Source organism: Lepidochelys kempii, chromosome 6 (genome assembly GCF_965140285.1).
Source record: "Lepidochelys kempii isolate rLepKem1 chromosome 6, rLepKem1.hap1, whole genome shotgun sequence".
Lineage (NCBI taxonomy): Eukaryota > Metazoa > Chordata > Testudines > Cheloniidae > Lepidochelys > Lepidochelys kempii.
The window spans coordinates 23454665-23479363 of NC_136385.1; the positions used below are offsets into that span (position 1 = coordinate 23454665).

Below are 24699 nucleotides of genomic sequence, written 5' to 3' on the forward strand. Positions count from 1 at the left end.
CAGAGAGCCAGTATGCGGCTGTGTAGCTTTGTCATCAGGCACACAGTCAGGAGTGCAGCCAGGAAGCTCTCTCCTTATCTACACTGAGATTTCAGCCCCACTGAGACTGCAGCTGCCAGTGAGCAAACCCCTAGTGTAAGCTCAGTTTACCCTAGGGCAACACAATTTGTATCCCAGTTCCAAATCAAAGGTGCAAATCACCAGTGTAAGCACATAACTACCCTCGCGGTTTGCACAGACACCAGTGGCTGAAATCCTAGGACATACGATGCCCAAGACTGTCAAAATCCTGCTGCTTCATAGCTAGTCACTTGAAACTAGTCCTCCTGCTTGAGAACCGGGTCCTTTCACTTGCACCAGTGTTCTCACTGGCTGCTCAGCTAGAGGTAGGGAGAGCACTACACAGTGAAACTGCCAAGTTCACTTGTAATGCAATATGAGCCTGTAGCCAGTGACATTCTCAGCCAGCTATTTCCCCATCACGCTACCTGCATCCTCTAGTTCATTCAAAGCAAAGCCTTTATGAGATCACTGGTTTCAGAGTAACAGCCGTGTTAGTCTGTATTCGCAAAAAGAAAAGGAGGACTTGTGGCACCTTAGAGACTAACCAATTTATTTGAGCATGAGCTTTGTGAGCTGTAGCTCACGAAAGCTCATGCTCAAATAAATTGGTTAGTCTCTAAGGTGCCACAAGTACTCCTTTTCTTTATGAGATCACTGTTTTGTGTTTAAGGCGGAGATGGTCCACGAGGACATAGAAAGTGCACTCGCCGATCACAAGCAGGGAAAGAAGATACGGCCGCAGACGCTCAAGTAAGTGCCGCAGACAGATGGGTTCCCAATGTGCAGTGAGGGAACAAATGCCCTCTGCTCTCATCGGCTACATAGAAGACAGAGTACAAAGGTGGACCCCAGGCTCTCCTGGATTAGTTTGAATCCAGAGACAGGTTAAGGTCAGGCTGGGATTTGAGATTCGGGTTCAAGGCCAAATGAGAGCTGGAGTTTGTTGGCAACGAAATCTTGCGCACTGTTCTCGGGAGATTTTGTTCACATCTGAACGAGAGCAGGAAAATAGGCCCCCTCCTGGTTTTGGATCGAACCCAGAAATGAAACTAAAAGGGGAGGTTCAAATCCAACAGTTCAGGTTTATCACACACCTCCATTAAAAACAAAACCTCAAAGGGCTTTGAATTAGATGCTCTGCTTTAGGTCCGCCTACAGTTAATATGTTTAGGAGGACACAGGTAAAAGGCTAAAGTCAGACCTGGTGTAAGCTGGCTCAGTTCCATTGCAATTTACAAAGGGTCTGAATGTCTTCACTCGAAGTTTAGCCCTCCTTTTGCTGTCTGGAAATGGGAAGCGCAGGCACTTTGATAGATAAATGTTCTCATTTCACTGGGGTTCCGTTACCTTCTGTCCAAATGCCATTTTACAGCAATACTCTTTGGTGAATCACAAGTGAAATATTCTGGCTGCTGTGATACAATAGCGGGCTCTAGTTCCTTCTCCGCTCCACATGAGGAATCCCCCTAGCATCATAAAATATTCTGCTGCTTCAAGACACCAGATGAAACTGCCTACTCCAATATCAGTCAGACTTTTCTGAAAGTATGGACCCTATAGACCAGTGGCTCTCAACCTTTCCAGACTACTGTACCCCTTTCAGAAATTTGATTTGTCTTGTGAACCCCCAAGTTTCATCTCACTTAAAAACTACTTGCTTACAAAATCAGACATAGAAATACAAAAAAGTGTCACAGCACACTATTCCTGAAAAATTGCTGACTTTCTCATTTTTACCATAATTATAAAATAAATCATTGACAATATTTATATTCCACTTATTTCAGTGTGTAGTATATAGAACAGTATAAACAAGTTGTTGTCTGTATGAAATTTAGCTTATACTGACTTCCCTAGTGCTTTTTATGTAGCTTATTGTAAAACTAGGCAAATATCTAGATGAGTTGATGTACCCCTGGAAGACCTCTGTGTACCCCTGGGGGTACAATACCGCTGGTTGAGAACCACTGCTATAGACCAAACAGGAGGGAATTCAGTGTAATCAGTTAACATCTGTTCTTTTACTCATAGAAACTTACCAGAAATGCACATGGCAATGTGATCTCTTTTAATGTTGTTATATTGCAAACTCCAAATGCTAATTAAAATGGGAGGTGATGTGTGCCAGCAAAATGCTTTGTACTGAGATGGTTAGTGTTTCTCAAACCCTGAAAGAGCTGCATATATCTAGTGCAGGAGGTGGTTCAGATTAACCCACACCACTCAGTGTGGTGCTCTGTCTCCCTCTATAATGACAGGTTTCAGAGTAACAGCCGTGTTAGTCTGTATTCGCAAAAAGAAAAGGAGTACTTGTGGCACCTTAGAGACTAACCAATTTATTTGAGCATGAGCTTTCGTGAGCTACAGCTCACTTCATCGGATGCATACCGTGGAAACTGCAGCAGACTTTATATACACACAGAGATCATGAAACAATACCTCCTCCCACCCAGGAGGACAGTGGGGTGAGGAGGTATTGTTTCATGATCTCTGTGTGTATATAAAGTCTGCTGCAGTTTCCACGGTATGCATCCGATGAAGTGAGCTGTAGCTCACGAAAGCTCATGCTCAAATAAATTGGTTAGTCTCTAAGGTGCCACAAGTACTCCTTTTCTTTTTGTCTCCCTCTAGTGATGGCTGGGTCGCAGATGAGGCTGAAGGACCTGCTACAGCCTTGACTAACCGAGTGAGTCTTTTAGCTCAAGCAGTAGAGAGACTCACGTGTTAAGATCCAGACATTTCAGGTTTGATCCTCACTGCTGATGGCCTATCCAGGGGTGTGACATTGCACAAGCTCTGTGCACAAGGGTGAATTTCAGCCAAAACAAAATAGCACACACTGAGTTTCCCTTCCCTGCTCCAACTGGCCACTCTCCGGAGAACAGGAAAGGCTGCTATTGGTGGTAGGATGAATTGCTTTTGTGTTCTTTACCCTGCAGAGTAAACCAAGAGAAAATAAAGCAGCGACAATCTATACTCCCACCGCCCCAAGGGCCAGCTCCTATCCCTATCCAGCACGAGATGCGAGGCTCACTACAGGACCACAGGAACCGTGTGGCTCCCACTCCAGAGCATAATGGACCAGGTACTGGAGACCTTCAATGGCTCTATAATAGGAATATGTGACTAATGCAAACAGTTACGCAGGCTGACTCCCATCCTGGACCTCTGGAACTGCACTGAACTTATTTTGGGTCTGACGTCGTCATAACACAAGAAAGCAAATGTCATTTCACGGAGTTGCAAAGTGGTTACTGTAGAACTGGAAAACAAACACCCTTTGTTTATGCATTTCAAAAATGCAACCAACAGTACATATTTCTACCTGCCAGGCTAGCAACTGGTAACCTGAGCAATGTGAGTGGGCTCAATGAATCAAAGCCTGGAAGCTGCTTTTGAGGTCATGTTATTATCATTTGTATTGTGGTAGCACCTAGAGGTCCCAACAGAGATGAGGGCCCCACTAGGCAGTGTGCAAACACATAGTAAGGGACAGTCCTTGCCCAAATGACTTTACAGTATAAATAGACAAGACAAAGGGGATACAACAGACAAGTAGAAGATCAGGAACTGAATTCCTGGCCCCATTAAAGACTCAATGGAGCCAGGATTTCACCCAGAGAGACTCAGTGACTGGCCAAAGATCCTAGAGGGGGTCTGCAGAAGAGCCTGGGATAGAACTAAGGTCTCCTAAGTACCAGGCTAGTGCCTTAAACACAAGACCATCCTTCCTTCATTAGTCCTGATATTTTGTTTCACTTTGATCAGAAAGTTGTTTATTTTTCCTCCCAGAAAGAAGTTCCCAATTTCTTTCTTTGAAAAAGCACGGGTGGGGTAAAATGGCCAACAGATTTTACACGCCTTTATTACAGTTACATGAGTTGCTAACACTATGAGGTTTGCATTCTACCTGCTCTTTTTCTAGGCTCAAGAAAAGCCAACGTAACCAGGGTACAACATGAAACTCCAAATACAGTAAAAGCTGTGTTATCTGGCAAACTCTATAAACTGGCATTTCTGATCTTCAATGGGGTTGCCAGGTGTCCGGTTTTCTACCTGAACGCCTGGTCGAAAAGGTACCCAGGTGGCTCCAGCCAGCACCACTGACTGGGCCATTAAAAGTCTGGTTGGCGTGGGGCTGGCAGGCTCCCTACTTGGCTACGCATGGCTCCCCGGAAGCAGCAACATGTCCCTGCTGCTCCTAGATTGAGGAAGGGCCATGGGGGCTCCGAGTGCTGCCCCTGCCCCACCCCACGTGCTGGCTCCGCAGCTCCCTGCAGGTACCTGCAGGTGGAGGCAGTGCGCAGAGCTGCCTGGCCGTGCCTCTGCCTAAGAGCAGCAGGAAAGTGTCACCACTTTCCGGGAGCCGCCTGAGGTGAGCGTCGCCCAGATCCAGCACCCCGAAACCCCTCCCGTGCCCTTACCCTCTTCCCTGAGCTCCCTCCCACACCCAAACTCCCTCCCAGAGCCCGTGCCCTGCACCCCAACCCCCGGCCCTGAGCCCCCTCCCGCACCCAAACTGTCTCCTTTTTTGTTAACCAGAATTTTTGACTTACCGGCACCCCCAACATGCCTGATAAAGCTGTTACTGCACATAGAATCATAGAAATGTAGGTCTGGAAGGGACCTTGAGAGGTCAGATAGTCCATCCCACTATGTGCTTAGACAGAATCAAGTAAACCCAGTGCAACCCTTACAGGTGTTTGTCTAACCTGTTCTTAAAACCCCCAATGATGGGGATTCCACAACCTCCCTTGAAAGCCTATTCTAGTACTTAACTATCCTTATAGTTAGGTTTTTCCTAATAACTAACCTAAATCTCCCTTGCTGCAGACTAAGACGATTACTTCTTCTACCTTCAGAGGACATGGAGAACAATCAATCATTGTCCTTTTTATAACAGCCTGAGGGTTCTTTTCCCTGACTTCTTTTCTCAAGACTAAATATACCCTGTATTTTTAACCTTTCCTCATAGGTCACTTTTTCTAAATCTTTTATCATTTTTGTTGCCCTCCTCTGGACTCTCTCCAATCTTTCTAAAGTTTGGCGCCCAAAACTGGCCATAGCAAGTAGAGCAGGACAATTACCTCCCATGTCTTATATGTGACACTCCTTTTCAGACACCCCAGAACAATATTTGCCATTTTCACAACTGCATCACATTGTTGATTCATATTCAGTCTGTGATCCACTAGATCCCCCATATCCTTTCTGCAATACTACTTAGCCAGTTATTCCCCATTTTGTACCTGAGCATTTGATTTTTTTCTTCCTCAGTGCAGTACTTTGCACTTGTCTTTACTGAATTTCATCATTGACCAATTCTCCAATTTATCAAGGTCCTGAGGAGAGGAAATACTCTTTGTCGTCTACTGTCCGTCCTTGGGAAACAGCTGATCTGTTCTTCTGTGTAGAGAAATGCTATTTTAGAATCCGCTTTGCATAATGAAAATAATATACAGCTGGGATTAGAAGATAGAAATTTGATTATTTTTTTAAGTAACTGAGGTACACACAATACATACTAGATTTAGAATGTCTTGTTCCTGGATTCAGAAACGTCTCCAGGATGAAAAGGAAAATAATATTTATTACTTGCATTATTGCAATGCCTAGTGGCTTCAATCAATATCAGAGTCTCATTGTGGCAGATGCTGTATAAACACTCACTAAGAGACAGTACCTGCCCCAGAGAGCTTTACAATCAAAATAGACAAGACAGAAAAAGAAAGCATTACTATCTCCATTACCTGGTAATCTAGTAGGTCTTTTCCAGCTCTCATTTCTATGATCCTAAGCTATCATGGTGTATTTTTTCCTGCTCTCTGAGACCACATATGTAAATTACACACTTGGATGATATAGCTGGTGTTGGTGCCCCAACATATGCACAGAAACATAGAACTTACAAGTGTAGCCCCAGCCGCTGTAACTGTACATCATACTGCTGTTATATTTTCATCTGCCTAGCAGTATGGTCATCACAGAGAACTCTCTGTTCAGGATTCACAACCAAGGCCATTTACACATGAGCAAACTGGAGCTGAAAATTCAAATGACTTGCTGTTGCTATTCCATAGCACGGGCACTGCCATTAAAAGAAACCAAGTAGCACAAGACCAGAAAATACCATCCAAGCTATAGTTTAAACAGAGGTTGCCATTCACCCTCCAAACCACCAACCCGATCCATCTTCCACAACAAGGAGCACAATGATAGGCCCAGGACATAATTTTTTATTACGCTACATTTCTCATCTAGCTGGCTTCATTGCTGTAATGTGACTCCAGCCAGTTATGTCCCCTTCCCAGGTGTAATCCTCAGCTACGTGACTAACGCGATAGACCATTGTGAAGTCATAGGCCTCAATCCTGCAAAGAGCTCTATGCAGGTGGATTAAGTCAGCGTGTGCAGCGGTCTGCCCATGATCAATGAAATCAATGGGGCCTTAAACTGTAGAGTTCACTAGCTCATTACAAACCTGCAAACATGCATCCTGGCAGACTGCCATGTGCAAAGAGGGCATGGCCACAATCCTAAATAGTTAGCATTGGCCACAGTTTGCAGAGACAAGACTTTGGAATATGTTGGCAACTGACCTCTTCTGGGACAGTCTCTTTCAATGAGATATCTCAGTGGGACTTCAAAAATGCCAAGGAAGATTTTTCTATCACTCACTGTATACTTGGCATGAAACCAATCTCTCTGGTTTCCCCACCCCTACATCTAATATCTATGATGTACCAAGTCCCGTTAACAGGATCTGAAGGGCACTTACTGGCATTTTGGTTTTGGTTCCACAAATTACTTCCTTTACTATTTTTCCAATACCGACTTCACTAAGAAGCGTGGTATCCCCTCCCCAGCCACAAGCACAGCTGGGTCTGAACTCTCCCTGCTGATCGATACCTTCATGTTCATGGTCAGACTGGGACTGTTCCATGGCCTCTCTGGATTACAGTCACCAGCTACACCACGCAGCGTAGTCAAGTGTACGTCTTATCCTACCTTCATAAAGGAGGTTAGAACTGTGCACCTTCTCCAAAAGTATAAGCTCTGGTCCCTTCAGCTGAAGCAGGATCTTTAATAGCTGTTATTAGGGTTTACACAACACAGGCTGCAGCCACTAGGGGGCAAGAGAGTCACACTTGAGCAGGTCTGCCATTCTATCCACCCAAGGACAGTGCTGTACAGACTCTAGACAATGCACTACTAGGTCTCTCACTGAACACTTTTGTTTATTATTTGCTTTACAGTAACACCCTGGGGCCCACTTAGTATCTGAGACCCATTGTACGGGGCTGGACATTTTAGAGTTAAGCCTCCTGTATTTTTTTATAGGCAACACTTCTGGTGCACAACATCATCATAAAATGGCCAAGACCTACATACCCTTAACTCTGCTCTTCACAGTATGTTCCAAATGCTTTATGGAATTCTCTAAATCTGCCCACTACATCAACAGGGCTGGCACTGCTTAAGTTCAGGGACCATGTCCAGATAAAACGGAGTCCGGCGTGTATCAGTGGGACAGTACAATACCTTGAATGTAGATGCTTCACTGAGTCGGTTCACCATTCAGACATAATTCAGTGCTTTCTCTGAACACCTGTCCAAACTTGTCACCTAATCCCCTCAGTTAGGGATGATATGCAGGCAGGTTTTGTGGTTCTCTGCCAAACCAATCTCCCAATGCTCCTGTATTATATATTCTGTGCATTTGTCTGAACTCCTATGGCACTTGCTAAAGGAGACTCTTGGGACTTTGAACTCTTGTTTCCTGAACTTAGTCGTTATTCTTTTAACGAAAAGCTGACCCAGAACCTGCTTATTCTGAAATACCGATATGTCATTGACCAGTCTGTCATTTGAAAGCCTATGGACTACCTGTGTCTTTGTTTTTATTTACTCAGGGTGAGCTTATGCAAATTAAACAGAATTACATCATGAGGCAGCACGTACAAGTCTGCACAGAGCTCCTCTGATCTTTGTACAAGCATGTATAAAATATCAGTCGAGCAGAAATCCTGGCACCCTGGGGCTAGCAGACGAGCTTTTGCATTTATTTGTGTCTTTTATTCTCTCTTTTCTTCAGTCATCCCTTGTATTTTTGATCTTTTGCCCATGTGACACTAGAAGCTTCTGCTGATGGATGGTGTGTATGTGTATTTCAGTCAACCTTGACCTAAGAGTGCACGTGGCAGCTCACATTGTGTTGCTTCGAGGTGTCAAGAGACTGCCGGTCAGATCTCCAGCAGACCAGCCTAGCAACACTGAAGTCAATAGAGCTACAGCTGAGGATCTGGCCCTGCATATTGCTTTCAGTAGCTACAACTAACTGGTTGTTGTTTCTTATGATTCATGCACTGTTTGCATTTGCAAGCGGACAGTAAATCAATACACAGACATCGCAGACAGGTGCTACACCTCTGAAGAGCTTAATTAGCAACATTGATCTCATCCTAGCTGAATGTTCTCTGCATTCCCATAGACACATTTTTGTAACCCAGCATAAATTAACATACAAAACCAATCAAGTTTTATCACTCAGTTGGGTACAATGCCTTTATTATTTGTTGGGAGTGCACCCCCATTTTCATCCTTCTGATTGTTAACACCTTGCTGTTTGCTTGCTTGGCAGAATTTGAACAAAGCAGCTCCAGCTCCCAGGAGCATGAAGAGTCCCGAGCGATCTTAGCACAGAAGATCGAAAAAGAAACGGTTGGTAGCAGGAGTTGGGCATCCATAACAGGCAGAGAGATGTGGGGAGAAAGGGAAGAAGTTTGTCCTTATTGGACAAATTGCATGAAATTTAATCATTTAAAACTGGCACCTAGATACCCACCAAGAGGAGATGGACAAGAGAGACGATAATGCATAGGTCAGATTGTGCCATTTGTACGTGCCTTACTCCTTGAGTAGTTGGGACTTTTCAAAAAGAGTGAGGTACTAACTTGATATGGAAAAGAGTGCCCTGATTAGGCTCAGAGATGCTATTTATGCAGTTTATTTTTTCCAGTTGCCATGCAGTCCCATTCACAGGTGGTCAGATACCACATTGATGAATGCAGTAGAAGTGCCTAAACACAGAATTTTGTGCCTGGAAATCACACTGTTAGAAAAAGATCAATTCCACTTTATTTCATGCCTTGATAAACAGCTCCTCCAGGGGCTCTACGAAAGTGATCACTAGACCCTGGGACTGAGGTCCTGGTGGAAGTTATACTTCAACGCTTGGGCTCCTAAGTCTGATGCAGTAGCTGCTCTTTGGCCCTGGGTTCAGCATTTTTGTTTCTTTGCTCCATTCACAGCAAATCCTGAACAGCACCCTGGATGACATTGAGGTGTTTGTCGCTCGGCTTCAGAAAGCGGCAGAGGCATTCAAACAGCTGAACCAACGGAAGAAAGGGAAGAAGAACAAGAAGAAAGCGCCAGCAGGTATATTCCATCAACCAGCATAATAAGCAAGTGGGTAAACAAGAGGACTGAGTTAATGACTTGGGAGGAAATCTAAGCAGGAACAAATTGGTGTCTTCCTGAAGCCTTCAAGTTCAGGTTGAGTGACATAACAATACATTCAGCACCAGTCTATGACCCAGCTCAGTAAGCCCTTCCCTCTGGGAACCCATTCCTGGAGTACAGCAAAGATTGCAGCATAGAGAAAAGATGTTTGCATTGTCTTTATTATGTACGTGCTGCACTACTAGGGCTCCTGAAATCCAATGGGCCAAATATCCCCTTGTCATTAAAGCCAATTCCTTTAATTCACTGGAAATTTGCAACCATGCTTTGCTCAAATAATCTTTCTTCCCAACTTCTTTTCAGAGGGGGTACTGACTCTTAGAGCAAGACCTCCAATGGAGGCAGAGTTCATCGACTGCTTCCAGAAAACCAAGCTGGCTCTCAACCTCCTGGTAAGGTGCAAATGTATTTCATTCCCTTTCTGTGCTGCACGAAGAGTGCTGTATACCTGTAGGACACAACTACTAGGCATGTACATTGGAAAAGAACTGTGATCTCTCAGAACCAACAGAAAATAATACTGAAGCACCTGCTTTATTTCCTCCTGGTTATTTTACTGTGGGGGTGGGGTGGGACATATTCGAGACTCCCACCTCATAGTCACTTGTTGACAAAATGCTGGTTAAGGCTTTTATATAATGTTTCCTGAGGCAGGTTTCTAAAGGTAAAAAGGTGGAAGGTCCAGGCACAAAAATATTGTTACCACTTTTGACCCGACCTTCTAGTCAAAGTTCAGCCCTGGAGGTTGTTCTGGTAGGGAGGAGAATTGAAGGATGGAGTCTGGTACCTTTGAGGCAATTGTGTTTATTTACACAGAATGCACAAAGTCTGGTTCCCTGAAAACAGTAGGAACCAAACAACAGGAGACAGTGTCCTTGCTCACAGCACCAGACTTCTTTCAGCTGGCACCCCCCAACGGTGCACTCGCTCTCTCTTGGCTTTTCCCAGGATTGTGCTACCAGCTGCTTGCTAGGCCGCTGTCTGTCTCGCTTCTCCATCCACACACACACACCCCCTTACCCGAGGGCAATGACCTGTGGAGCCCACCACCCAGGTGGTCAGAGTTACTGAGCAGGCTCACGTACCCCCTTTAGTCTTAGGCAGGATGGCTCAGCTGTCTCTCAAAACTATATTAAATGAGGGGTGGAGATCACAACAGTTTAAATGAGGTTTAACCCAGCCCTCATATTTGCAGGCCAACATTTGTGTGAGCACAATTATCATAGCTGTGCACGCAAATGGGCCGTTAGACATCTAGATACTCATTTGGGCACAAGTCAGTATTTTTGCACATACCCTTCCACTTGCTGCCTTTAAAAGAAATCTGACTAGTTATGCAATCTTTCTACTTCTCTGTTTCGATGGGGGGCAGGAAAGGAAAAAGGTTGTAAATAGGAAAGAAAGAACCATTGTGCTTGAACACGATTCACATCGGACACTTTATATACAGCGTTACTTTGTATGAGCTCCTAAAATACTGGCCCACGTGAAGTCCATAGGTAAGTGAGCATGCCCATGCTTCTAATTCTTCCCCCCAAATGCTCTATATAGCTCTTACTTTCCATTTCTCCTCTGGATAAGTTGCCCTGTTACAAACAGTACAGCGAGGTACTACCAAGCGTGAAGATGTACCAAATGCTGTTGATTCGGCTTAACTATACATATTAGAAAAGCAGGGTAATGACTCTGTTTGAATGAATTCTGTCATTTCACAGCACTCTAACCAAGCTTGCCCAGTGAACCAGATCTAGCAAGATTCGTTTTAAGGAAGTTAGTGGCAGAGAAACCACAGACTGTAAACAAATCTAGGGCAACTAGCAGACCAACTCCAGACTTTTCTACTGCAACTGAATATTAACCCACCAGGAAATGAGCTGGCAGTGCCAGCAAACCCTACCACTCCTCCCCATAGTGACCATTACTCACAGGGAAGAGACCTGGGGCAAACTCTGATAGGATAACTACCACCAGAGGCCAGATTATGAACCCCACCACAAAGGCAGCATCCAGGGCAGCAAGAAGTGTCCTTAAAAACTGTCCTAAAGAGGTGGCCGAGGATTCACCTGGAGTGCAGGAATCCTTAGTTGGCATGGCTGGATTTACCCCAATCCTTCCTGATTCCCTCAGCCAACAGGGGATGGGGAGGGAGCATGACCAGGGCAGAATTCTGTTCTAGCTGTCACAAGTTAAATCAGCCCCAGAGCTACTGTTAACTTGATGCTGGAGGCCAGCCCACAATCAGGGGAGGTTTAGAGCCACCTTTGCTCCACCCCTGCCTCTAGGATTAAACCACAAAGAGGAGGAGGAGTTATGTAGTTTTCTCCAGAGGGTGAGGGCTCAGGTTAGGAAAATGGGATGTAATAAAGTGAAGCAAAATGTAGGCTGAATACCAGGGGAAAACACCAAGCTACAGGTTCTGTGAGACCGGGGAATGATCACCTAAGGGAAGTGGTGGAAGTACCATCTCTTGAGTCATTTTAAAAAGTGGTCTGGACTGGAGGATATTGTAGGGAACAGTCCTGCACCAGTTCTCTAGGAGTGACCTAGTAAGTCTTTCCCATTGCTAATTTTTCTGACTCTGATAGAAAGAATCACTCTGGCTCTTCAACTTTGCCTCGTTGGAGGAAGCATTGAGGTGTTCCAGTTAGAAAGGAAACAGTTTGGGACCAGGGTCAGCTCTGTTAGGCATTTCTACAGTGCCTAGCACAGTGGGGCTAGAGTGTCTAGGTGTTACAGCACTACAAATAATTAATACTATAAAACTAACAGCTTTAAGACTAGAGCTGGCTGCGAGAGGATTTTTCCCTAAAAAAGTTTGTTTTCATCTAAACAAAAGGTTCATGTTAGCAACATTTCAGATTGTAATTAAAAAAAAAATGTTTGGTTTGATAAATATGGGATTTTTGGCAAAAATTCCTATTTAATGGAAAACCCTTTTTCTGTTGGAAAAAATTATTTCAGTGGAAGATTTACAACCAGCTTCTTTGGAAAGTTAATATGGTGACTTGCTTAAAACTTTGTCCTAGACAAAACTCAGCTGTTGCATGTTACAATTAGGAGTGGGGCACATTATTATACATTCACACTGGGCCACATGAAAGTTTGAAATGTGTATGTAAAGGCGGCACAATGTTCATCTTAATTTCCCTTTAAATAGCTCTTGCCTCAGCATAAATCCATAAAGGCTGGTTCTACACACAGATTTTCTATGGGATAAACATGATAGGAGTGTGAATTTAAAAAAACCCAACAGAATGGTTATGCTGGTACAACTCACAGGATGGATGAAGTTATACCAGCATAAAGGTGCTGTCACAGATCAGGGCAGCTCTTCCTGTATTGCCCACTTGTGTTCCAGCCAGGGCACCCACTCCAGGGTCCTAGCTCTTCAGTCGTCACTTCTCTTGGGAGGACACCTGCATCTCTCGCCTCCTGACAGGGGTTTTTCCAGTCTACACAGTTCCCTGCCTAGACTGTGAATTCCCCAGCAAGTCAGACTGCCTAAGACAGCTTGGATCCATGCGTTGCGTATTCCTCAGAGGCAATAAACAGAAATTGCCCACAATTATATGTTATGGCACAGCTCTTTCTAAACAAGCCCAGTTATTCTTACGGTGAAAGCATTACAGAGAAAACATATTATGGACAATAAAAACCCTACACATGTGCTAATAAACTTACCAGAGCTCACCCCCAATTCCAGCAAGGGCTCTGGTAGGTAATCAGTCCTTCAAACCCCTCATAGGAGTTTTTCTTTGGCTACAAGTTTGTTACAGCTTTTCGTGCAGAATAAGCACATATATGCATAGGTTTGCCTTTCCTGAATACAGTGTGGGTCTTTGATTTTCAGAGCCCATGAATAGCTAATCAGTCAGACAATGGCTCTCTCTTCAGGGAGTAGCTTCAAAAGGTTGAGTCTGGAGGTGGGAATTTTCATTCACCTCCCTCCAGGTGTTTTCTAGGAAACCCACTTAACTTTCTTTGTTCCAAAAATTCTTTCGTGTCTTGATTGTTTAAAATAGTCCTTTGAAGCTCATAACACTTCCCAGAGTTTACACTGGCCATGTCTGCCTCCTAGAGAAGTTGCATACAATCCCACATCCATATATAAATTTTGCATTTACAATACAATGGAGTCCAAATCTACTGAAACTTAATTCAATAAGATCTCCCAAAGATATTGAAGGAAATTGCCATCTCTGTCACAGGTGCCTTAAACCGGTAGAGCTTATTCCTCTTCCCATATGGGAATAGTTATACTGATATAAAAGTGCCTTTATACCGGTATAAATTCATCCACACTAGGAGGTTTGTACCACCTTAACTATACTGTCATGGTTAGTTCCGTACATCTTGTGGGTTTAGATGAGTCCTTAGTCATAGACACAAACTGCTGCCCTGAGGGAACATAAAGGGGAAGTAGTAACGACATTATTAATAAATTAAACTAGCCCCAATAGAAACACAGCATTTGCAGAATCCCAGGTTGTGTAACTGCACACACGTTAGGAGGGGTCACTTCACTTAGTAGGCTTATGTACATCAATTCTTTTTTACATTTTCTTCTCCACATTAATATTTAAAACACACACCATCAGCCCAACGTTACTTAGAACCTACGTAGCACTTCCCCAGCAGGAATCCGTCCTTGCATCACGCTTGGGAATTGGGCAGCTCCACTTTGCATATGGAACCACTGAAGCAGAGAGGTTAAGTGATTTACCCAAGACCACAGAGTGGGATTTGGTGCTAGAGCTGGGACTAAAGGCAGCCGTTCCTGGCTCCTAGGGCTGTGCTCAGATGACCTCACCTGTCTCTCACAACAGGATGCATGTGGCGGAAATAATTAAGGCACAAAAATAAGGATTTTAGCACATGCACAGCCGCAGTACCTTGTAGATCCAGTGAGAGATCTAATTTTCCATTGTAGCAATGCCAACAATTTGTGACAGCGAGAGAAAATAAAGGAGGCATAGACTGAAGTGGTGTCACTACATCTCCCATTGATTGCTGTAAAAATACACTTGATTATCATAATATAATCCGAGGCATTTGTTCTTCCTTTGCAACACAGCCCAGTTCAAAAGGCAGAGCATTTAAGCCTTGACTGTGCCTGGGATTCCGCAATCAGTGGCCAACAACTTCTCTAGATACATTGGTACAAACCCCCAAATATATACAAGGCCTTCGGCCCTGTCTACACTACAGTGGTGCAGCTGTGCCACTGTAGCATAGATGCTTCCCAAATCGATGGAAGGGGTTTTTCCATCACTGTAGTAAATCCACCTCTCCAAGAAGTGGTAGCTAGGTTGACAGAAGAATTTTTTTCCGTCAAGTTAGCTGCATGTCTACAGTGGGATTTAGGTCAACTTAATGATGTCACACACAGCCTTGAACAATGCAGCTAGGTCGACCTAAGTTTTAGGTGTAACCCAGGCCTCACTGAAGAATTTTCCCTGTTGGTAATTTGCTGAATACATTTGCTGGGCACATAGCTCACAATGGGGTCAATGTCTAAATACCCCTGAAGTTCTAGACCCTTCTCTCTACCCAGAACTTTATGGTCCAGGTTTTCAAAAATGACCAATGCTTTTGGGTTCCCAACTCAAAACACCTTGAAAGGTTTTGATTTTCAGAGGGCAGATGCTTGGCACTTTCTGAAAAATCAGGCCTCTTTATGGTGTTTCAAAATGGACACCAAAGGAAAAAAAGAAAAAAGAATTGAGACACCCAAAATCATTGCGTCACTTGGGCTAGATCTCATGATTGGAAGCTAACCATTTATTTTTTTTAGTTCTCAGTCTCCTACAGTAAGGGAAAGTACCAGAAAACAGTAATCTGTCTGTATCACAGAAGACAGGAACCAAAAGCCAGGTTTGGATCAATCTGGGATTCTTCTCTTTTCAGGCCAAACTGAGAAAGCATATCCAGAACCCAAGTGCTTCAGAACTAGTGCATTTCCTGTTTGGGCCACTGGAACTGGTAACCCTTTAAATACAATTCTTATTCTTACTAATGTGCCTGTATAAAAGGCAGCACCAGCAGAGAATAAGAGAGACAGAAAGATACTGGGACATGACCCAGCTAAGGGCAGGCATGCCAGTATTTGCTGTACAAGTGCAAGGTAAGAAGGGAGCACAGAAGCTGATCCTGCATTAGTGATCAGCATTGTAGCAACGCCAACCGTGGGCATGTAGCTCCCCAAATTATCCCAGAATGCTAGCAGGTGCAACTGTAACCAATGTTTGGGGCATGTTGTGTGTTCCTCACAGTCTAGTACAGTTCCTGCTCACAAGATTCAGTCCTTTAGTTCAAACTATAGAGTCTTGTGTTCTTAGCATTGGCCGTCCCTGATCATAACCAAGATGGCAGCCATTGCAGAAAGTCAGAGGGGCAGTACATAGCCAAGCACCTCACTTGTTAGATTAGGACAGCTCTGAAATCCTCAGACACCCACCACCTATTTTTATCCGGGGCACTTGCAGGGAGCATATGGGAATTCAGACTACTGTGCAAAACTGCACGACGAATTCACAGCCAAACCTTGAAACAGCATAACACTCATCTGGGTTCAGGTTTAATTACAAACTTGAATGTGGCTCAAACTATTAACTAGGGTTGCGAGCCTTTTCAGACTTAGGGCCTACAGTAGTGAGAACAAAATATGGTTTCAATTTGGAGTGGCCCTGGGCCCCAGTTTCAAGCAAATATTACTCAATATTTGCCCTGAAATACTATGAGAGATTCCCAGTTTCAATGAGAAGCTCAGAGAAATTGATTTTCAGTTTGAGATTGTGGGATTTGTTCATGAAGTGAAAGTTTGTAACTGGCATTGTGTGTATGTGACCTAGATCGTCCATAGCTGTGGAGGCCCTGAACTCGCAAGGTCTATCCTCAGCCCGCTTCTCTCTAAAGACACCATAGATTTCCTGAGAGGACACTTGACACCAAAAGAGATGATGCTCTGGGAGTCCATGGGCGAGACGTGGACCAGATCCAGGTGAGAGTTAGTCTGGGCAAAGGGACAATCAGCAGATTTCCAAGTTCTAAGAACAATTCAGAGCAGCATTTCACTTCTGTAGCCCGTTCAGGGGGGCTGAGCATGAGGGCAGGATTTCATCCAATAGGTTGAAAAACTAGGGGCCTGATTCACTGTTTTTCTGCACCTGTGTGGCTATTTACACCCTCTGCACTGATGTAAGAAATGTCAGCGGGTGCAGGGCAATGGGGACTTGGGTCCTAGAAATGTATCATTTGAGGATCTCACTCTGCATATAATTTTTCCCTCCCATCTTCTAAGAGCGGAATGGCCTAGAGAGGCTGTTGTCCCAACCTACATCCCAAAGTTCCGCAATGGATGGGAGCCGCCCCAGGAAATCTTCCGCGGAGCCCCATGGGAAATAGACATTGGACATTTACAAGAAGAGGTAGGTCTCATGACGCAAGTCATCTTCCTTTTCTACCAACTTACTCGGCCAGCAGGCCAGATCCTCTGCTATCCCAGTTTACACCAGCTACAGATCTGGTCCTGTATTTCCAAGCTGTCAGGGACAAATGCCAGGTTCACAGCAAGAGCCTTGCTGTTTTTCCGCTGGGTTGATGCAGACGTGATATCTACTGACTTTCTTGAGATGAGGCAATGGGCTTTATTCTCCACTCCATTACTGCAGTGAAATGCCATTGAATTCAATGGAGTTCACCAGTTTTATGCTGGTGTGAGCGGGGAATCAGGTGCAAAGAGTCAGTGGGTTGGTTGGGTTAGAACCCAGGTTCCGAGCTCTCTGTTGCCAGTACTAAATCTCATAGGGCAGGTCTGCACTGCAAAAAAAACCCAACACCCAAAAACCTGCAGCTGTGAACCTCAGAGCCTGGCTCTATAGATTCAGGGTTACACTCTGGTGTTAAAACTGGCAGTGCAGATGTTCCAACTCGGGCTCCGAGACCCACCCTCATTGCTGGGTTTCAGAACTCAAGCAGGAACATCTAGTGCTATTTTTATAGCTGTAGTGCAAGCCTGAGTCTGTAGCCCTGGGCTCTGAGATGCACAACAGTGGGTGTTTTTTTGCAGTGCAGACTTACCCATAGCATATACACTGTACAGAGCAGAGGCCAGAAATCCAGAAATCTAGTTACCATCTACAGCATCCTGGCCTCTTCAGCAGTAGCCCAAAAATCACACCATACTTCAGGGGGGGTGGTGCCATCAGGGGCTTCCCAAATATACAAAATATCCTTTGACCTAATTGAGCTACAATGGAGTTTGTGATGGAGTCTGAAATACAGTAAAGGGGTCGATCAAGAGCGGAATTTATGTTTACTAATCTGAAGAAACTATAGAAACTCGGAAACACATTCATGGATTTTAAGGCCAGAACGGAACACTGTGATCAGCCAGCCTGACCTGTATGACACAGACCTTAGCATTTCACCCAGCGGAGGGAATTATTCTTCCCAATCCCTACAATGTAAGCAAGCCACAAACAAGCAAAATAACTTGTGCTTCAACTAGAGGATCTGTTTTTGAAAGACAGCCCATCTTGATTTAAAGACTCCAGGCGATAAGTTTACAACTACCACCTTCCTGTATCCGATGCAGATTTACGCTCTCTCAGTAACACTATGACTCCATTTTACGTTTCCAGCTGTCATCAGCCAATGGATATCCCTATCGTAACTCATCAATAAAACGTGGCCAGACGCCTGAGCAAACACAAGCAGTGGATGCCTTTAAACAAGGTGTTACTCAACATGTAAATAGGTAATGTACTAGTCCCGGTGCTTAGCACAATGGAGCTGTGATCCTTGATTGGTGGCTCCAGGCATTATCACAATACAAAACTAAATACTAAGATATTTGTCCTCCGACCCGCCACCCCCTTTGGTATGTCTTTGCTATCATTAATTCATGCTAGTTGTCTACATCCAGAGATGCCAAAGACCAGTCAAATAATTATTCATGCATGTATTGCCTGCCTGAAAAGCATTTTAATCAGCACATATGCAAGGAAATGGGTTACCCCCAAGTGCATTTCATCTTTGGAAGAATTATCAGCTGATTTTGTCAGTCAGTCAGTATACTTTTATTTTCAGACCATCGTGCTGACATTAAGAAGTTGGTGGAGGTTCTGTTTCCCTGCAAATTATCCTGTGTTTGGGATACTCTGTTGCAATGTTTGTTCAAGTGGAACAGTTGTATGGCTACAGAAGTTAGGTTGCTCCTTTATGTTCATTCCCCCTAGTATTACGTGTTTAGGGAAACACACTTTAAGGATAGAATACATGCTAAAACCTACAGCTGGTCAAGAGTTTTCTGCTGAGATTTCTGTTGTTGAACAATGCAGTATTTTGCAAAAAAAAAGTGCGATTTCAACAACATTTTTGATTTTTAATGAAAAATTCTAAATAAAAAATGTTTCGGTTTGTCAAAAATCAAAATGAAAATTCCCATTTTAAACAAAATTGTTTCAGATTCCTCCTCCCTCCTCAACAAATTGAAACTTTCCCCAAAATATTCTAAATGAAGTAGTTTTGTTCAAAAAAAAAACAATTCAACCAGCTCTATATAACAGCTAGGCATTTATCATTATTATTATTACCAAAACATCTTATTCTAGTATCTGTTGTGATTTAAAAAACTGTCATGGAGATGAGGATGGGCCAACTCCAGAGCTGAAACCCCCAGATCCAAACTCCCAAAAAGCTCAGATGTGAATCAGATCTAAACTTCAGGATTCAGAATTCTTTCTAATGAGCCAAAGCAGAACGCCAGATGTGATATCCCCCTCTCCCTCCTCCTGTGCCCCCTCCCAGCCCACACGCAGGAGTCTGGGAAAATTCAAATGCCATCAACTATGTTAGCCAGTTCCAGTTAATTGGAAATCAATGAACACATTATAAACTCCGGTGTAGACTGAGGCCAGGACTACACTGCAGATCTATATCAGTATAACTACCTCGCTCGGGGGTTTGAAAAATCCACATTCCTGAGCAATGCAGTTATACCGAACTAGCCCCCCATGTACACAGCACTATGTTGACGGGAAAGCTTCTCCCATCGACATTGCTACCGTCTCTCGAGGAGGTGGATTAAGTACGCCAATAGGAGAAGCTCTCCCATCACCACAAAAGCATCTTCTTGTAAGCATCTTCGCTGCGTGTGAAGACAAGCCCATATTCAAGAAAAGCATGTGGCCCACTGCATTCCACCTTTTATAGCCAGAATGGGGAGTTCTTTGGTAGGAATTACAAATCAGTTAAGTATCTGAATAATTTTTATTTTGCAGTGTTTTATCGATGTAACATCAATTTGCAGCAGCCACAGTTATAAAAGAAATCTCTCTCAAAAAGTTTTGGTGCATGAAGAATTTATTCTTACAGACATTTAGTTCTTTTATCAGTAAATTCCCACAAGCAGGCTTTGCTGTCCTTATGTTTCTCGTTTTACCAGCTTATCCACCTTTCAGATAGGATTATATTTAGCAGCATCCATGACACAGCTGTAGTCATATAGGCCTTGATTCCAGTTAAGTACATGCTTAAGTACTTTCCGGAATCAGGGCCAAGTCTACACTAAAAAGGGTTTGCTGGTATAATCCTCCTAGTGTAAACACAGCTTGTTCTGGCAAAAAAAGTTTTATGCAAATACCCTGAGCAAAATAAGCTATACAAGCAAAAGCACTACGGTTTTTGCTAGTATAAAAGTGTGTGTGTGTGTGTGTGTCACACACACACAAACACCACCCCTCTGCCCGCTTAGCTGGCACTGCTATACCAGCAAAAGTTCTAGTGTAGACCTGGTCTTAGTAATGGTGGGCAAAAAACCTGCTGCAGGTTTCTCTGCAGTTAAACTCCTCAAGTGCCAGCCCTTCCCTTGGTGACTCACTTTGCTGCGGGCATGCTACAAAAATACAACTCAGACATTCCTCTCTCTCCCTGCCTTCAGGGCAACTGCTGGGAAAGGTTACCACTCCCTTTCCTGTCTAGTAGATTCAGGCTGCCAGTGAATCGATTCCAAACCACAGCCAGCACCATAGACTTGCTATTGACATACTGTACAAGGCTATAATTATTATGACAATTTATTGCCTGGAACACAAGTTCTCCCAAGCCAGGAAGACTAGAGGCAACATCTTATGGCAGACCTCACAGCTGGTTCTCTGTAGGCCACTGCTCACATAAAATGGAGCATATATTAATATATGTTTAAGAGCCATCATCTTTTGTACTTGGCATAGACCTCCCAGTTGCCAGTTTTTGGGTGGGGAGAGGGTGGTTTAGGACATACTAGAATAATAAGAATTAAAAAAATCATGACACTGAGGATGTGTTTCCATAACAACGTGCTGGTTATAAGCCAATCAAAAGTTAGGATTGTGGGGGAAACACACCTTTTGGGGAAGAACTATTACTAGACACTCCAAAACCACACAATGGGCTGGGGGTCAATAGCTAGACAAACAGATCAAGAATGTGAGTGTGTGTATTCCAGGGATGCAAAGCTAAAATAATATTTGGACGACATTAGCAAGGTTGGGCCAGATTCTCAGCTGGCATTCATCAATGGAGCTACACCAGCATAGCTCCACCAGAGGAGAATTTGGCTGCTCATTTTACACTCGCTATAAAGACAGAAAGCTCCCAGCCATCTGCAATGCATAGCCACACAGACCTGAAGATCCATAGAGAAAACATCTCCCTGGTTCTAGTTTACACCATTTAAACATTAGCTTCCCCTTCCCCAAGATAAGGAGCCTGCTTCTCTCTTGAGAAGTCATTTACCCCGGGCAGAGTGGTAGTGTTTCACAACCATTTTGCACCTGTGTAAATGGCTACCCAGGGTGCCAAGGCACAATAGAATCAGGCCCATGAAGTCTGCTCAGATTTATGGCATGAACAGCTGACATGCTCTGGTTAGCTGGCTACTATAACTTTGTTTCAGTACAGTAAATTCAAGGGTTTTCTGTGTCTCACAAAATTGTCTTAGTCCTCATTTCAGCATAGAAACTACTGAATGGAGAACAAATCTGTCTTTTTGTATGGTCTGCTTACATCAACCTCACAGCTATGCTCTGGTCATTGGTTGAAGAGCCTGCACTTTCCATTTGTGTAGGACTTTTTACTGGAATGTGATGAAAATCTTTTCACTTCCTGGTCACAAGGAAAGGGGACTTGTCCACGGCCTTTGCCCCATTAACAATCTGCAGTCTCTTTAGCTGCATGCTAACATAGTTACTACAAATACCAGTTCCTCCAGCACTGGCTTTACTGACATGGCTGTCAGAGGAGCCCTGATTATAACCTCATTTTGTCTCTTGAAGGAATTTTGAGGCACAAGGGATGGCCCTGCCGAAGAAATATGCCAAAATCCGCTACGATTTCACTGCTCGAAATGCCAATGAACTCTCAGTGCTGAAGGATGAAGTCCTGGAGGTAAATTAATAAACTCAGGAGCAAATCTTTGTAGTCCCTGCTTTCTAGAGAGGAAAAGATGATGCACCAAGAGACTGAAAAATCCCAAATAGTTTTCCTCTGGAAGTTCTGAATAGCAACATGAAATTTCATTTGGATAGTAAGCTTTAAATTTGAGTAAGAAAAGGAAGGCTGGTACTTTTCCAGTGCCTTAGCACATGGGCTAAGCTGAGATTTGAGACCACACTCCGGTTGAAAAAAATAGCAGCAAAGAAAAGCATATTATAATACAGTGTCTGACAACATACTGAGCCCAATTTCCAAGCAGAAGGCTCAGTCTTGCAGCACTGAGCACTCTGGCCTGAATGCAGCAAAGCACTTAAACCTTTGCTTAATATGCTCACCTTTAAGCATGTGAGTAGCCCCACTAAAATTCATTGTTTGGTGCAAGAAGGGTCTTTCTGCCTTAAATTTCAGTATGATGGTGAACTCGGGGACTATTTTCCACTAAAATGTGATACAAAATTTTTAACCAACACCAGTCTCTCTCATTGTAACACACTTTGTTGTCACAAAATACATGATATGACTTTAGTCTACATGTTAAGGCTACATTGGATTAAGAGACAGACTTCTGTTAAATATGTATCTGGAATAATTGTACGGTTGCATCACATTGGGTTCGCAAATCTGTAGAGTAGGAAACCTGACATTTGGTTTGTCAAATATAATTATATTAAAATCTTAATGCAAATAAACACTGAAGCCCAGGCATGTGTTTCCAAAATCTTTGGGTTAAGGACAGCTTTCACACATCATTTTTAATCGGAGTTCAAAATAGAAAAAGCCTGTAAGAAGAGACAGGTGATGATGCCAAGAGGAAGATATTCAGCTACCAATACACCATCTTTTCCATGTCCTGTTTATGTAATGGATGGGCTGTCATTAGGTTATATGAAAATCCTGCAAGCACTTTTTCCACCTCTGGCAGGATTCACTGTTAAAGAGTTTTTGGAGGTTTTTTAAAATGCAAAAGCAAGGCAAGCATTTCTAGACATGATCTCTCTCATCAACTAAAGCTTTAAAAAACAACATGCAAATTAAGTGGGAGCTGGGGGTTCCTAAGGACACTAGATACATTTTTCCTCAGAGCTGTTGCCCAATAGGCCACTATTATGATTGTTTTATCAATCCTTTTCAGGGAGTGTTTATTAAGGTGACATTGGAATTTAATGTTACACGAAGCTGTTGCAGTTTCCTTGCCTGCATTACAAAGCTCCCATATAATTGTGTGTTTTTTCCACTGCAAGCCCATGCAAAGATGTGAAATTTTTGTTACCTTGCATGTGTCATGAATGCCTGATGGTCTCAATGGCTGAATTACATTTTCTCCCTCACAGGTGTTGGAAGATAATAAGCAGTGGTGGAAACTGCTAAACCGGAGCGGGCAGGCTGGTTATGTCCCCTATAACATCCTGGACGTGGTGAAACTGGAAGATTATGAACAGCTCTATAGTCAGGTGATGTTTCATCGGTGATCAGCTGCGGTGCATAATCAGCCTCTGCTTATGGCCAGCTTCAGTAGGCATTAAAAAAAAGGGGTGGGGGGATACTTGTAGACCTTTTAAGACACCCTCTCCTGGACTGTATAGATTTTCATGAGTTGTGCTGTCCTCGCACCTAAACGTTATTAGGGAGTCAATGCCCTATGTAGACACCTCACAGCTGGTGTAGGGGGTGGAGTGATGAAGTAAAGCTCCACAATGAAGACCCAATTAGGCTTTCAGCAGAAAACCCTGTGAAAACAGCTGCTGGGCACTTGGAGGAGATACAGCTCCACACCCAGTTGCTAGAGGATAAGGTTATCGCTTGAGATGGGATTTTCTGCTTTATGTACAGTCCTGTAGTTTCTTTGTTTTCATAGATGTGCCCTACACCAGAGGTTCTCAATCTTTTTCTTTCTAAGCTCCCCCTCCACCCCAACATGCTATAAAAACTCCACAGCCCACCTGTGCCACAATAAACTGGTTTTCTGCCTATAAAAGCCAGGGTCGGTGTTCAGGGGTAGCAAGCAGGTTATTTGCCTGCCCCACAAAGCTACATAGCTCAGGCTTCAGCTTCCGTCCTGGGTGGCGGGGCTCAGGGACCTGGGCTTCAGCCTCATGCGGTGGGGCTTCAGCTTTCTGCCCTGGGCCCCAGTGAGTCTAATGCTGGCCCTGCTTGGAGGCCCCCCATAAACCCCAGGTCCCTAGTTGAGAACCACTGCCCCACACCACCAAGAAAGACCTCAGAGAAGCCATACTCGCTTACCAAAAGGCCTGAGTCATCATTGCTCTGCACTATGTTGTCACTGACTCCATTGCAATGCGGGAGTAAATACTACCAGCTCTGACTCATTGGCATTTCACAACCACTGTGCACTGGTTGAAATCCCTGTGCAAGCTGCAGGGCAATAGAAATCAGGCCTTTGGTTTTGTTCCTGAGCCAGCTAGCCCCCTCCACCAGCTTGCAGGCATTTGGCACATCTCTAGCCTTCCATTCAAGGATCTCAAAGTAATGTAGAGCTGTTAATGAACTAGCCCTTGTAGCATTGCTGGGAGGGTGGGTCATTATCATGATCACCATAGGCATAATGACATATGAGGAAACAGGCACAAAACTCCAGATTCACAGAGGGATTTAGGCACCCAACTCTCATTGAAATTG

General features: G+C 43.9%; 1 protein-coding gene across 6 annotated transcripts in view; it reads left to right on the forward strand.

The window, feature by feature from the left end:
• EPS8L2 (EPS8 signaling adaptor L2) overlaps positions 1 to 24699 on the forward strand; it is a 110506-nt gene that overhangs the window by 79807 nt on the left and 6000 nt on the right. For all 6 annotated transcript variants that reach the window (XM_073347145.2, XM_073347142.2, XM_073347140.2 and 3 more), the window contains 11 exons: positions 734 to 813; positions 3003 to 3148; positions 8705 to 8784; positions 9375 to 9501; positions 9889 to 9977; positions 15493 to 15567; positions 16437 to 16585; positions 16886 to 17012; positions 18228 to 18343; positions 21903 to 22014; positions 23394 to 23513. In XM_073347145.2, coding sequence (XP_073203246.1) covers positions 734 to 813; positions 3003 to 3148; positions 8705 to 8784; positions 9375 to 9501; positions 9889 to 9977; positions 15493 to 15567; positions 16437 to 16585; positions 16886 to 17012; positions 18228 to 18343; positions 21903 to 22014; positions 23394 to 23513 — 1221 coding nt within the window. The remainder of the gene's footprint in view (positions 1 to 733; positions 814 to 3002; positions 3149 to 8704; positions 8785 to 9374; positions 9502 to 9888; positions 9978 to 15492; positions 15568 to 16436; positions 16586 to 16885; positions 17013 to 18227; positions 18344 to 21902; positions 22015 to 23393; positions 23514 to 24699) is intronic.